At 39.6% G+C, this 14,435-nt stretch overlaps 1 protein-coding gene and 1 long non-coding RNA gene across 11 annotated transcripts in view; one reads left to right on the forward strand and one right to left on the reverse strand.

Annotated features, from left to right (window-relative positions):
- The window catches only part of LOC128078861 (uncharacterized), a 45,177-nt gene extending 37,929 nt beyond the window's left edge, over window positions 1–7,248 (forward strand). The window contains exon 3 of the long non-coding RNA XR_008205881.1: window positions 318–7,248. This is a non-coding gene — a long non-coding RNA (uncharacterized LOC128078861). The remainder of the gene's footprint in view (window positions 1–317) is intronic.
- MRTFB (myocardin related transcription factor B) overlaps window positions 1–14,435 on the reverse strand; it is a 309,172-nt gene that overhangs the window by 38,945 nt on the left and 255,792 nt on the right. The window contains exon 1 of one of the 10 annotated variants that reach the window (XM_052679450.1): window positions 7,242–7,619. The exons of the other annotated variants lie outside the window; for them this stretch is intronic. Within the exon in view, the coding sequence (XP_052535410.1) occupies window positions 7,242–7,362 (121 nt within the window). The 5' untranslated portion in view covers window positions 7,363–7,619. Of the gene's footprint in view, window positions 1–7,241; window positions 7,620–14,435 lie in introns of those variants that run through there. 10 annotated transcript variants of the gene reach the window in all.

The following is a 14,435-nucleotide window of genomic DNA, read 5'->3' on the forward strand; positions in this document are numbered from 1 at the left end:
CAGGGAGAAACTATACAGTAGTTTTTAGGTTAATTTAAATCTAATTTAAATAAATCTAAAACTGACTTTACTGATTATATATAGAAGCAGAAATCCACTCAGGAAAAGATTTCTGCAGCAGTCAGTAACATATAAAGTAAATCTAATAAGACAGGAAGATGGATAAAACCAGAAGACAGATATTATAAATAATCTGAAATCTATCGAGGCATTATACTAATTGATTACACTGTATTATTTGTTCTCTATCTATATATCTCTCTTTTTTTCTTTTCTTTTTTTTTTTTTGTTCTTTTTTTTTTAATAACCATCTCCAGACAAAATGATGAAATCCAGGGAAGGGAGAATTCAAGAGAAATGAGGTGCTTCGAAGCGAAGTTCCTCCGGGTGCACCTCACTCACCGTGGTGCTGAACAGACTGCTCTTTTCTGGGCGAATCTGTGCAGCTTGTTGCCTGATTGCTTCTCACTCTTATGCTTTTAAAATCAGGTAGTTAACATACATAACATCCACAATCATAGAAGGTGGATCTCCAAATTTAAGGCCCAGAACTAACAAAGATTTAAATATGTTGATACACTGCAAACTTTACTAGTGTTATTTCTTATATTTAAAGATCTATGTACAAAAGAAGGGCTTTGTTAACACCACTGAGCAAATGCAGTTGCTAAAACACAAGCATTTTGCACTTCAAATTATCTGCCAGGAATGTCCCCTTCACACCGCTGCCACTCCAAAGAACTGTCTTCCAACTGCTTCTGAATAAAAACCATGCAGAGGCCAGTCAGACTCCTGTTCTGACCTGGTGGAGCCTGTATTCTTTTTTATTTTCAAGTCAGTGCATGATATTAAGTTTAACACTTCAGCACCAGGCTAAGAGATTCCACGATTTCCATGTTTTCCCCAATTACTTTCTGAATAAGTAAAAATAAAGTGTGCTATTAAATGACTTAGAGTACAGTTACTAGCAAAGTTGAGCACGTGATTTTTAGCCTTGGCTTTGTTACAAATGTGTAATTTGTATCCTGTGTTCGCTTTGTTACAAATGTGTAATTTGTATCCTATGGAAAAGGTGTCTCAAAGTAATACTCTATAATCCCAAGAACTGGAATGCAAGGAGGCCAAAAATAAATAGTTGCCTGGCAGGAACAATGCTATCTGCATGACTGGCAAGCTTTCACCACTGCTCCTTGTCTAGAAAAAAAACCAGAACACGTTCTGTGTGCAGTAATTCTAGCACTGGTTCCTCATCTAATACCATTTTATATCCTGTTATTTTCAATTCAAGTTGAAGTGCTGTCTTTTTAGAGAAGGTGCTATGAAAGTATTCAAATAGTTGACATTTAACAAGGATAGAAATGCAACAGACTGAATCACTGAGGTGTTCATTAATCAGCATACAGTTATTTCAGCTGACAGCAAGAAGAATAATGTACTGATTTAAAAAAAAAAAAAGTTCTTTATGTAATCAACCCACTACTTCCTCCAGTGGAAATGAGCTACTTGTGTTAAAACTGCAAGAAAAAATGGGATAATGCCATCTCCAACATTCCAGCATTCTGCCTTGGAAATTTCCAAGAGCGGTAGGAACTCCGGTGCGGGCTGCTAGGTTGGCTGCCATGGAAACAGACAGTGCTGGAAACACGGTTGTTTCCTTTAAATTAAAATCTATTACACAGAAAGCCTCTATTGAAAACAGCCTCCCTTGAAACAGGCTTTACACAGGCAGTCTCTGACATACTGGGCCTGATGCACAGAGCAGTAGATGTTAACAGCACGTTCCAGTTGCAGGAAGGCACTGCTGCAGAAGACAGTTCTGTCTGCTGCACTGCAAAATACAGTCCTCCATCAGAAGTGATTTATGACTCATTACAGCACCAGGATTAATGCAGGTGTGTGAACAGCAGGGTGGCAGTAAAGTAGGAGAGTGTTTTAGCCGATGGCAGGTGGCCTTCACAAACAATCTATGGCGATAGCAAATACAGTAACTAGTTTGTTAGCAAATACAGTAACTAGCTTTACTCATTTCTGTGTGTCCAAACTCAGGAATGGGATGACGCAGTGCTCTTTTCATTTACATGGCATGCCTAAGAAAGAAGGATGGTGAGGAAAAAGCTGTGAGAATATTAGCTGTCTGTGGTTTGTTGGAAGTGATTCTAATTCTAACTTGTTCAGCAGGCTAAAGATAAAATGCATCAACAGTCGTCCTGACCCCCAGCCTGAAGATGATGCGACCTGTTGAATAAGTTTAATTTTCAAATAGAAATAATTAATCAATCATTAAAGAAATCTGACACCACCTAGGCCAAAGTGTCATTTAAAAAACAAAAACCTATTTTTACAAAAAAATCCCTTGCCTTTTCTTGCAGATTTTTATGTATTTTTTTCTATTATTTTGTATGTGAATTTTCTGCTAAGAATATATCCAACACAATGCAGGAAAAGTAAAACTGTCTCTTATGCATACTCATTTTAGCAGATACTCAGGTGTACCATCATTCTGTCTTATAAATGGTGGCAGCAGAGAGTACTGAGGGCTGTTTCAAACCATCTTTTCCAAATTCTGGAGGGAAATCCTACAGCACTGTGATTTAAGCAGCAATATTGTACACATAGTTGTTTCTAGAAGCAACATTATCATACTGGAAGTAGGAAAAGAAAAGCCGGATCAGAAGGATAGTGAAGTGTGATCATTAAAAACAAAGAAAATGAAGCACAACAGTGTCAGTTGAGAAGCTTAAACGAGTAGGAAACAGAACAGTCTGTATCTTTTCCTATTGCTATGGAACACGTTGCTTAGAAACAAGTCAGAACATGCAGAGGCTCTAAAATTACTGGAAGGTCTGCTGGGATGAATATATATGTATACGTTAAAAGCAAAACCTGTATTTTTACGATTCCTTCAAAATCTTTCGAATTAAAAAAAACACAAACCACCAACACAGACTCCCATCTTGGGTATGAAATCTGAAAAAACAAAAGCATTTTGTAAAATTGCACACGGTAAGTATCTGAACTGTAATTACATATTCTAAATCTGCAACAGCCCTCTCCTTAATACTGTCTATTAATGTTTGTTTAAACAGATTTGTATTTCCTCCATTATTACTATCAGCTCAGAAACACACTGTCAAGAGGCTAATGGGTTCAAACTCTCCATCAGCCACAGACTTGCTTTGTGATAAGTCTGGAGCGTAATACATTGACTGATGACAGACAATTTCCAGCCAAGCCCCCTTGGGAAGTTAATATCTCCATTCTACACAGTCTTCCTATGCACAGCAGAGGCAGCAAACAAAATGTGTACCCAGGCCAATCATCCGGGTCACAAGATTACACATTAACCTAAAATGAGGAAGGTGGATGTATATTTAAGATGGCTGGTGCAACCTGGGGTGGAAGCAATGGCATTCTGTCAATTTGCTATGTAGACAATAACATAACTGTAGGGGCTTGCTCAGTGGACAACAACAAAGTCACTGCCTTAGAAAGACTGGAAGTGCATACATGCACTGCTGGATGCTTTGTTAAAGGAAAAGAAACCTCCAGCACTGCAACAGAACAGACAGCGGCTTCAGTGTGGTTTCGTAACTTAATCTGATCTTAGACTGCAGAATGCCAATGAAGAGGTAATGGTCTCTTCCTCTCTCCAACCACAGCTGCTCCACTTGCAGCAGCACCAGCAAAGATGTAGCCTTCCAGGTCAGTACTCTGACCTGGGAAATCCAAGATTACTGAAATAGCCTTCAGTGACACAAACTCACTGATCCAGCTCAATCCAGAACAGCATAATCACTAATGCCAGCATGAGAAGGAAGATGGCAGCAAACAGCACAAGGCTGAACGAGATGACACCTATTTTTTGGCAGCAGTGGCCTTAGGCCTTACTTTCTTTGAAAGCTTTGGAAAATCTTTGGCGTGACTGGAGTTGCATAGCAAGTTTTCTTACAGCTCCTGGATAGCCAATGTATCACCTAATTGCATATAGATAATATATAACATATAATTACTACACTGTGACCTTGGTTTATCAAGGTATTCAAGCATGTGCTATTACAATATTACAATAGCACTACCATGCACTTATTCTCTGTTTAAGTGCTATACTGAACCAGAAAAATCTGTAGTGTGTTGGTTTAATTGTAAGACATGCAATTATCCCACTGTCATTACAGAGAGCATTTATGGTAGGCAAAGTTAAGGACAGTAATATAACCTCACAGGATCAGTGTACTGCATTTGAAGTGCTTCCTTTGATTAACTATAACAAACAGTATACTATTTTTCAGCATTTCCTTATCAGTGTTTTAAGAAACATACCGATAAGCTGCCACTGATGAGGGGCACTATATATAAATACTTAAAATATACTTACATAAATATACACTATCTAGAAAAACTATTTTTTTAAATAAACGCCAGCAGAATCCTCAGGAATTTATGCCACGGCAGGAGAGCAGTAAAAGTCCAGAGTTTGACCAGTACTCAACATGCAGGAAATGTGCTAAATAAACAGCTCTCGTGCAGTATCGATTTAACTGCATGGACGAAGGGAAGTAACCACTCCTGCCTAAATCTGGTAACTCATTAACCAGACAGCATGCAGATATTTCCAGCAAGCACCTGAGCAGTGCCTGTGCTTCTCTCGTTCTGCCCTGTATGCTGTTTCTAGGACTTGCCAGTTTGCAGTTCCTCACAAGTCAATAAAATAAAAAAGCACAATGAACCCAGGAAATTAATTATGCTTTAAGGGGAGAGAGGGAGGAAAAACATTTTTTCCTGGTCAGCTTTGTTTCCTTACGGTAACTGGCAGGCAACTGGTAACTCTGAAGCTCGGATTAATACATGAAAGATAGCACCATCCTCATTTCTTCCACCAATTTCATAATCCCTTCAAGAACTTCCCTGCACAGCTGTACATTCTTGAACAAGCTCAGTAATTTCTGTACTGGAACAACCCGGAGTACAAAGCAAAACTGCCCAAATTCACTGCTCGTTTACAAACGTGGCCAAAACATATTCCTAAAATACGCACTGTTGATGTGGACTCTTTCTTACTAACTGTATGCACAAGATGCCCTTATTTCATCCAAGGCTTTTCACTTAATTTTCTAGATGTGTTGTCTGTTCGCTTGCTATGAGATGGCAGTGCTTCGGGAATTTCTGAAGAAGCTGCTTAGCTACCTTTGCACAGTGAGCCCCAGGGACAAACAGTTTTTGTTCTTTGCTCATACAAAGGCAATTTTGATAAAATGTGTAAAACTAAGAAATATTTTCACAGAACTGATAATAAGTAACTATAGGATACCACAATCTATATTTTATTGAATACTCATTAGCCTATGCGAAGAAAATAAAATCCCTGTAACCTAACCTTCCTGTGCCTTTAATATTCATCTGTTAAAGTCAGCATTAGGATTTGTGTTTCCACCAAGCTCTTCTTCCCTGTAAAGAAGCAAGTTAAAAAAAGGCTGCACCCAATAGAATTTATTCCTGAAATAAGCAAACTATCATTTTTAGATTTATCAAACTTACACAGAACAGATTAGGAAGCAAAGGCTACGTCACCTTCTGAATTACACAGATTTCTACATTCTTCATTGTGGATTGCTAAACAAATTTTAATTTTTTTTGGTTTTAACCGTTCACACATGGTGTTGAAAAGTATCTGAATACGAAAGGGAAAATCTGAAAAATACCTAAACTACATATTTATATTATAAACTGAAAAGGTGAAGATAGCAGGTCTTCACTACATAACAGATTTACTATGTTTTCAGTAATTTGTTCTACACACATAACAAAGAAATGGCTTGTTTTGCTAAGCTTTAGAAAGAAGAAATGCTGGAAGAAGGAATCCTGTATTCCCTCAGGTTCGAGTGGGACTGTTTGAGTTCTCAAGGCAAACACTATGAGAAGGAAGCCACTGTTTGCCTTCTCTCTTCAAGCACTGTCTTTCCATCAGGAGGAAAGGAAGCAGTATTACAAAAAAACACAACAAACCATAAGCTCTTTGGTATATAAAAATCAGTATTTTTTTGTAGCCCAAACTTATTTCTAAGTAACACGGTGGCTTTTCTCCCTTGTTTAAAAAAAGTGCCAGTTACTGAATTCTGTAAGAAACTTTATATCTTTTTGCTATTTCAAATGTTATTAAGATCCAAATTAAACACAAAAGCAAAGCCAGCATTTAAATTCTGAGAAAGGCTTCTCATATGGGAAGGGGAAAGGAAGAAATAAATCATGTCATATGAACTAAGAAGAAATCTCTGTATCACCAGAGAACCCAATGATACATGGAGCAAAAGCCACGGCTGAGTGCTCTAAAAGGGAGGAAGGAGCTCTGTCTGCTACAAAATAGAACTCGTTTCTGATGGATTATGAAGTTTGAGTCTGAGTCTTGAACTGCAAAGCGCCTGGAAAGTTATCATGCACCAGCTCAGTGCGCGTGCAGGGCTGCCAGCTGACCTCAGGCGGTCTCTTCCCAGTCCCCCTTAATGCAGGCCAGCTACAAGAATATCTCCTGCTAGAAGGAATGAGACAGCTTCCATGCCTCAGCAGTGCTATAGCCACAGCCCAGCAAATACTACTTGAGATTAATTCTGTATAGCAGCATTTGTTAGCTTTAAATAAAGCTGCAAATATCCTCAAGCTATTTGTATTTTACAGACCGATGCTTATGGGTTGTGTTAATTTAATGTACAGTGTAATAACAATCGTTTAAGGAGATATGAATTAATTTCAAAAGCAGACATCTGGAAAGCAGGCTGTAATCCAATTCAAGAATGGGGAAAAGAAGGCTATTTAGAAAAAGACAGTAGCTGAGGAAACCAGTGTTGGCAATACCAGTGGCAATGCACATACCGAACTAACAGTCTGTGGGTTTTTGTTATCAGTAGTGTCAAATTTCATGATATTCATTTCATTATATTCATTTCAGTGACATTTTGGAGGGTTTTGTGCAACATTTACAGAAAATCTCAGAGTTCTTCATGAATTCAGAACTACATATTACTCTGAAGAGAGCGATCGCTCATTTTTCTTCACGGTACAATTTCTGTCAAGCTATGATGATCATTATTTAACAACTAAATTCTGAATTCAGCTTTTAGAGGGAAAACAATACCTAATTTGTTGTGCAAAGACACTCCTTGACATACAGTATGACCCCAGAAATACTTGTGAAATTAGAATGCATGGTTCTTCTGAATTTTCTGTCCCCCAATCAGTAAGAGACTGACCTTCCTTGAGACTTCTCTGGCTGTTCACCTCAAGGCATTCCTTCTCCTTCAGTGGCTTAACATCTCCAGCAGGTAAAATCTCAGAAAAGCCCTGTTGCTGCTTCTTGCAGCTATCGATCATGGTGAGAATCCTTTAGACTGGCAACATCCAGCACAGGAAAAAAATATTGATTTGTCACCAAGCAGTGCACTGCTGTCCCGAACACTGCTTCAGTTTCTTTCTCCTAAGAAATGAGCAGTCACATCTCTTTGCAGCCAAAAGCAGCCATCATCCTTCACTGTCTGTGTTGACCTGTGAGACGCTCAGTCTGCTTTGGAGCCTGTAACTCACTCAAATGACAGCACAGAGCCCGTGAAGCCGAACTCTCAAATCCCGCCTCTTTTCCCAGAAAACCACTCCTCCCCCTTCTCCTTTAGCTCTGCTTGCTTCTTCTGCACAGTCGCGTTTCAGCATGCAGCTTGACGGTCAATCATCTGACAAAGAATGAGTCAAGCAGTTAAAAATAAATCCAGCAGTTGCTGAAGGAGCAGCATTTGCTGATACCTAAGACAAACTACCGCTGAGGACTCTCCCCTTTCCACCCCTTTCCCCCACAGCTCCTCACACTGCTGCAGGCAGCAGCGATACTTTGTCTTTGCCCAACTGGCACATTCATTACTTACTAATTTTCATCAGGCAACAGAGCTGCCTGTTGGCAATTGAAAAAAATGTCGAGGAACATTCCCAGCCCCAGCCCTGTTCCAGAGGCTTTAACTAGCAGAAATAAGTGAGAAGAGCATTTCATGGCTTCCACGCGTTTCCTTGCTGTACAGGAGAGCTTCTACTCCTTGTTGTCATTATCTGAGAAATGAGCGTTCCATTATTTTACTTTTTGCATTAATTACAATTCTTGTTATCCCCAGCAGTTTCAGAAGCGTTTCCTCCCACGGCTCCTGATCTGCCATTCTCTCCAGCACTTTACATTCATCTTAGGTGAGTCATCAGCTTCAGTGTCAATCAGGAAGGTTTTGGGGAAAGGGATCCCCCTCAAATGATCTGCCACACGCCATAAGGCAAAAGAAGATTACTGCATATATTTTGTACTTCGAAGAAATAAGCTATATGCAATTTTAAGTAGCTGCTGCACATCGAAGTTAACTCCAGAAGGTGCACATTCCCTTCCCTTTGGCCTAAATCCCCTGTCGTTCTAGAAACTTTCCACATCCCTCTCTGGTATTTTAAATCCTTCACCCTGAAATTATAAAGGACATCTCCCCTCAGAAAAACTGTTTTGTTCTCACGGCATCGGGTAGGAACAAGTCTACATGCAACAACAGACGCCTGCTGTAGAATTTTAGAACTATGCAAGAGGGAAACATGGCTTTGCCCCTTAGGATCTCCCTGCACGCTGCCATCACTCCGTGCCACTCCGCGGCTCATCGCCTCAACCCGCCATCCCGTGGCCCCACCTGGCAGCCTCACCTCCGCCGGGCGCAGGAAGACACAACCTGCATTTATGGACACTTCTAAATTTCTGGGTTCTTCACACTGTCTTAGGATAACTCAGTTCTTCATCTGTGCAGTGACTTCTCCAAACAGTAAAATGGTGCTCTGAGTTCACAGACTAAAATATTCATGTGAACAATACCTGTTATACTTCTCTGAAAAAATGTGTTAACTTGAGCTGTAACTGAGGGTTTCTCAGTTTGTTTTTACAAAATTCCAACTTAGAACAGATTTTTATCCTGCTTTGTTAGGTAGAAACAAAGCAAGACTTTTTTTTTAATACCAGTGCGTAAGTTCTTTGCTTTGCATACATACGACGTTCATCAGAGGTGAATTTAGGCTCATCTTAAATACAGCCTTAAGATTCTAACTGAGCTTTTTGTCTTCACATTCTTTTGGTCATAAAACATCAAATGTTTCCTTCTATTTTCTCCAAAAAGTCAAATGAAAAATTTGAGAATTTTTGTAATACTGCTAATATCTTACCCTACTGTGGTAACAAAAACCAAAATCCAAATTAGGGTCACCACTTCCCTCAGTTGCTCTTGCCATAAAAAAAAAGACAAGCTTTTTCAAGGTCATTTCAAATTTGTAAGTCTGCATGTCCTACTTCTCTTCTCCCAGTGAATGCCAAACAGGAGACGACATACGCTGGCACTGTTCACAGCGTAAATGAAAGACATGCTACCATTCTACCTTACCCATATATATACCTAAAGAAATAAAAATGTAAAGGTATATAAGCAAAAAATATGCATTCAACTGCATACATACATATATATATACATACATACATACACACACAAATATATCATTTTAAATGACAATATTCAGGCATTCACCAGGAGAATGCCACCTGTGATTTGCAAAGGGCTCACATAGTAACTACTGTACATCACCAGTTTTCTTTGTACAACACTACTTATAGCAGCTGTACTACACACTAACATTTCAAGAATAACACAGGCAGCTAGGATTTAATTCTAGCAATTCTTAATAATTACACACTGGAAGTTAAAATTAACATTAATTTCTAGCTATGCATGTAGTTATCCACACGGAATTCCAGGAAAAAAGATGCCAGAGTCAGGCAGTTTGATCAGGAGATCTCTTTAAAAATAAACATACTTTCCCTATCTTCTGTAATCAGTCAATTGCCAATCCCTGTATCAGAATTTCTTCATATATACCAGATGCCTTAAATTGAGCCCGTCAAAGGTCACGTCTCTCATCTTAATCTCTTCACAATAAGCAGATAATTAAAAAGAAAATCTATAAATCAAACTAAAATGACAGAACGTTTGTTTAGAAGTTTACCAAATGGAATGACCCTGCTGGAATTCTTTCATGTAGCCTGTGAAAATATATTCCATCTGAGGGGTCACAGTCCCTAGAGAGCTCTGAGTTTTGGCCTGTACGTCTTTTCACATGCTTTAACATTTGCAAATTGTTCCTTGTAGACACTGACTGATGCCCTGGGAATGTTAGGATTGTGGGAACTGGCACTACCAATGACAAAGACAGATTTACTGGGAAATCAGCACCTACTCATTTTGCTCTCTCCAAACAGATAACATTCAAATTTTATTAGGGTCACAGAGACATTTGCTTTTTCTATTGATGCCATTTCTGAAAACATACACACAAAAATAAACACAAACAGCTATGTTTTAATTACAACATTCTGTGTGTTCTTAGGAAATAGAATATTCACACTGCATGTTCCACGGACTACTAAAACCTAAAGAAGAGCCCCATCACAGAACAGCTGGCATCTTGAGACCCTTTAGTTCAAGGCCCGTGCTCCAGCACGGCCAGCCGGAGCCGGCAGCTCAGCACTGTGCCCAGCAGGGCTTTCGGCACTGCCGCAGGATTCCACAACCTCTGCAGAGGCCAGTCTTCACTTCTACCTTGCGCTACGCTTCTGTGTACTTCTACAGAGCACACTGCACACACCACCTATACGCTATACTAAACACAGACACTCATAGTGTGTACGTATACAACTTGTATATTACTCTATCTAGTTCTATCTTTTAGAGTACACTTTATTTTCTGTTCCAGTTTTTTACTTCAATCCAAACTGTTTTCCATTTGCTGTTCTCAAGTCTTCCCACTACTCTCTTCCCTCTACTTTTGTCTCTCCCAGCTGTCTCAAGAAAATTCTTAATTCTATGGACAGTAACCTACTCTGTACTGTTAGGAGAGAAAAAAAATAGATCTCAAAAAAGTGGGAAAAATCGATGTGGATGAACACACAGAGAATATGTGAAATTTCACTTGATTCCTTAGTATAAAATTTGCAGCTCAAAATCGGTTAAGTGCACAGAGGATTAAGAATTTGTTTAGAAGTCATTAAGCTATGTCAAGAACATGTGTTACCAGTGCTACATAATGAAGGAGTGGAAGATAACAGTAGGAAGTATAAGGTAAGTATAAGATAAGAAGTACACACGTGACTCTTCTAGATGTCAAAAAAAACACAAACCCTTGGTGCATTAAGTTCATCTAAACCATATAATTAGGTTAAGTGTGATGTAGACTTCATTCAGTTCTGAGTACCGCCTGCATCCCCTCTAGCAGAATTCAACATCCACCATTTGGATTTTTTTTTTTGGAACTTCATAGTAATTACCGTGCCCCCAAGTCCTGTAGTGGTCCCACAGGAAGCTGTCATTCTCATCCAACCTTGAATACCTTAAAGCTTTGGTTCCTGAATATCATTGTTCTCATGCAGCACTGATTTATTTGGACTAACTTCTTCTAATATGGTTTTACATTCTTGTCTTCTACTTAAAAATGTTAACTGCCCCAGAACTCTTTTTTCTCTCTGAGTCTTACTTGCTCTGAGAAGCAGATGTCAATTAGCAACATGGGGCAAAACTGAAGAGCAATGCAGAGGACAGAGTATGTGCACACACATGATCCAATGTGATTTATAACCGAAACAAATTGCTGAAGCTGCCCTACAGAGTGGTAAAGGACAGTCAATGGCCTGCATGGGATCCATCCAATTGCACACACATTTTATTACAGGAGTGTAACCAAGCTCTCACCTGTGGATGCACAACAGTAACTTACTGTCCATCAAAACCTAGTAGCCTCAATCATTAGCCTCAATTCCAATTACATTGTATTGTATTGTGCTATCTCACATTCTGGTATCATATTTGGTAAATTAGTTTTCCCCCTTAGCTCGTTGCCGCTGTTTTCTTTTTAGGTCCATCTCCCTGTCTTTTCCCTACCCTCCTTTCCCAGGGCACAGGTCCCTCCGCCCTGGCATAGTCACGGAACCAGGTGAAATGGGCCAGAACTGCTGGCACTGTAAAATGCAGAAGCAAGGAACTTCTCCCTCTATGGATACCTTCAAACAACTAGGACTGCATGGCTTGTGACGGTGAGATCCTCCATCTCTAACAGTTAAAATGGCTTGCTTACCAGTGCTGGAAAATAACTAATGCAGCATGCAGAAAGCTTTGCTCTTGCAGTACTGTTTTTTTTTGATGGTATCTGCATGTGCAATCCATTCCCACCCTCTGGCTCTGAAATAGCAGGTTGGAAGGCAGCACATAGCATCATCCCCATCCACCCTCCTGCTGTCAGCAGCAGACAGCCTGTCCTTCCCTCTCTTTGCCACCTCCTGGCTCTCAGACACAGGCTTGTGAAAGTGCGGTACAGTGTGTGAGCAGCATATTGTTCTGACAAGTACTTCAGCTGTGCCATGATGCCTTCTACTTTTGTCATTCTTCCTCCACGGCCATCCAGCTAAACAACACCTAGTCATCAACCTTCTTCCTCTCGCTCCCAAACAAGAGACTCATCTGTGTCACATTTTTCCTCCCCCAGCCACCATCCTGCCTAAGCATACAGCAGCTTGACACAGAGAAGCTTTCCAGATTCAAGTAACAGGTGAAGTGTACACAAACAAGTATTCTTCAGGAGCTTTTAAGACTATGACAGTCTGCTTCCCAAACCTTATTTGTGTGAGCAGTCCGATTGCTCACCTGACAGACCTGGACTATACACCAGTGGTTGCCGTTAGTCTACCAGAACTGTCTTTGAAAAGTAGAACCAATGAAAAGGTAGCTTTTGCTGCTTTTAGAAAGCTGAGCAACAGTTGGCCTCCAGAGAAAAGGCATGATAAGTCATTGCAATTAGCTTACACAATCAATGCACAGCATGTATTTGCTAATTATCCAGAAGCAGATGCAGACTAATGAGAAACTCAAAGACATTTTGTTAATAATTCAGTACCGTGCATGGCTGACAGCTTGAAAACAGCTGGTCAAAAGAAAAAGGGAAACCTTAAAATTGGGACAGTCCAGAAGACTACCAGATGATGTCCCAGAAAGAGGACATCTTTGTTACAACACACAAATAGATACTGAGAAGTTACTGCAGACAAGTTCAGGTATTGTTCTGCAGTTTGTATTTCTAACCCCAAATAAGTGTTTGCTTTACAGATGACTTAGCTGAAGTATTTCAGCCCTACCATTAAATCTTGCAAATCAATTTGAAAATTCCTATTAATTTCCCTGCAATTATACTATGAAATGGTAACTGGTTGGTATTTCCGTTTCACACTTTCTTGACAGGATAAGATTGGAGAGAATATTTTGTTGCTTTTCTCTTTCTCTCACTCCTCAAATAAATTGCCTTTTAGTCTTTATTCACTGAGTAAACTCCTGCACCTAGTAATTAGGTGGAGAAGCTTAAAATGCTGTTTCCCTCAAACTACTTGTCACTGATCCTCAGCTGGAAGTTACAATCTCTTCAACAGAGTTTCCAGAACATCTAAGTGTTCCTTTGTCAACTCAAAGAACACCACTTTCAGCGCAGGTTAATTTGTGCCATGATACTTTGCACCAAAGAATACTGAGCAGCGCTCACCTGAACTCTTATGCCAGATCTGCTGTATGACTGAGATCTCTGGGGGCAAAGGAAGGGAAGCATAAGAAAAAAGGAGTTCAGTATAACATCTCCAGCTATTGCCATGTGCCTGCAAATTCGTTGCTCCTACCCTGCTGTGAATTAATTCCACATAAAACCAAACCATGAGCCTTCCACACTTGTCCTGTTAACAACAAATTTGAAATGCAGTTTCTCTCCTGGCTTATAAAAGCTGAACGCTATGCAGACAATACTAAAATAATTCAGCCTTCTACTGGACTGCATCCAAGCGTCTCATAGAAGTAAACAGAAAGTTTAAAGAATCACTACTGAAGCTCACAGGAAATATAATGCTTCCTGCATGAAAATATTCAACAGAAATCCTTAAATATTCCATGTTTTTCAATGAAATGCCACTGTACTTTTGTATATGGAAGCCTTTTATACTTAGACTTTGTAAAATATTGACTTGTTAAAATACCCCAGAAGAAATCCAGTCTTGGTAAAAGTTAGAATACTAATTTTAAAAAGTTAGATACTGATTTTTAAAGCTTCTTAAATATCAATAAATTAAATTCAAATTTTACTTGTACTCTTTTTAACTTTGACTTTCACAACTTCTAGAAAAACGAGGCTCATATTTTCCCGTTAACCAAAATGACTAAATCCTGAAATTATGGGCGAGCAACAGCTTCGGTGCTCAGCAAGATCACAGTGCCCACAGCTCTTCTTGTTGCTTCAGGAGAGTAACAGGAACGCAGAATGGCCACTGCTTCCAGGAACAACAGCCAGTCCGTGTAAAGTCAGAGGCAGTCAGC

This window comes from Tympanuchus pallidicinctus, unplaced genomic scaffold (assembly GCF_026119805.1).
Source record: "Tympanuchus pallidicinctus isolate F22 unplaced genomic scaffold, pur_lepc_1.0 scaffold18, whole genome shotgun sequence".
NCBI lineage: Eukaryota > Metazoa > Chordata > Aves > Galliformes > Phasianidae > Tympanuchus > Tympanuchus pallidicinctus.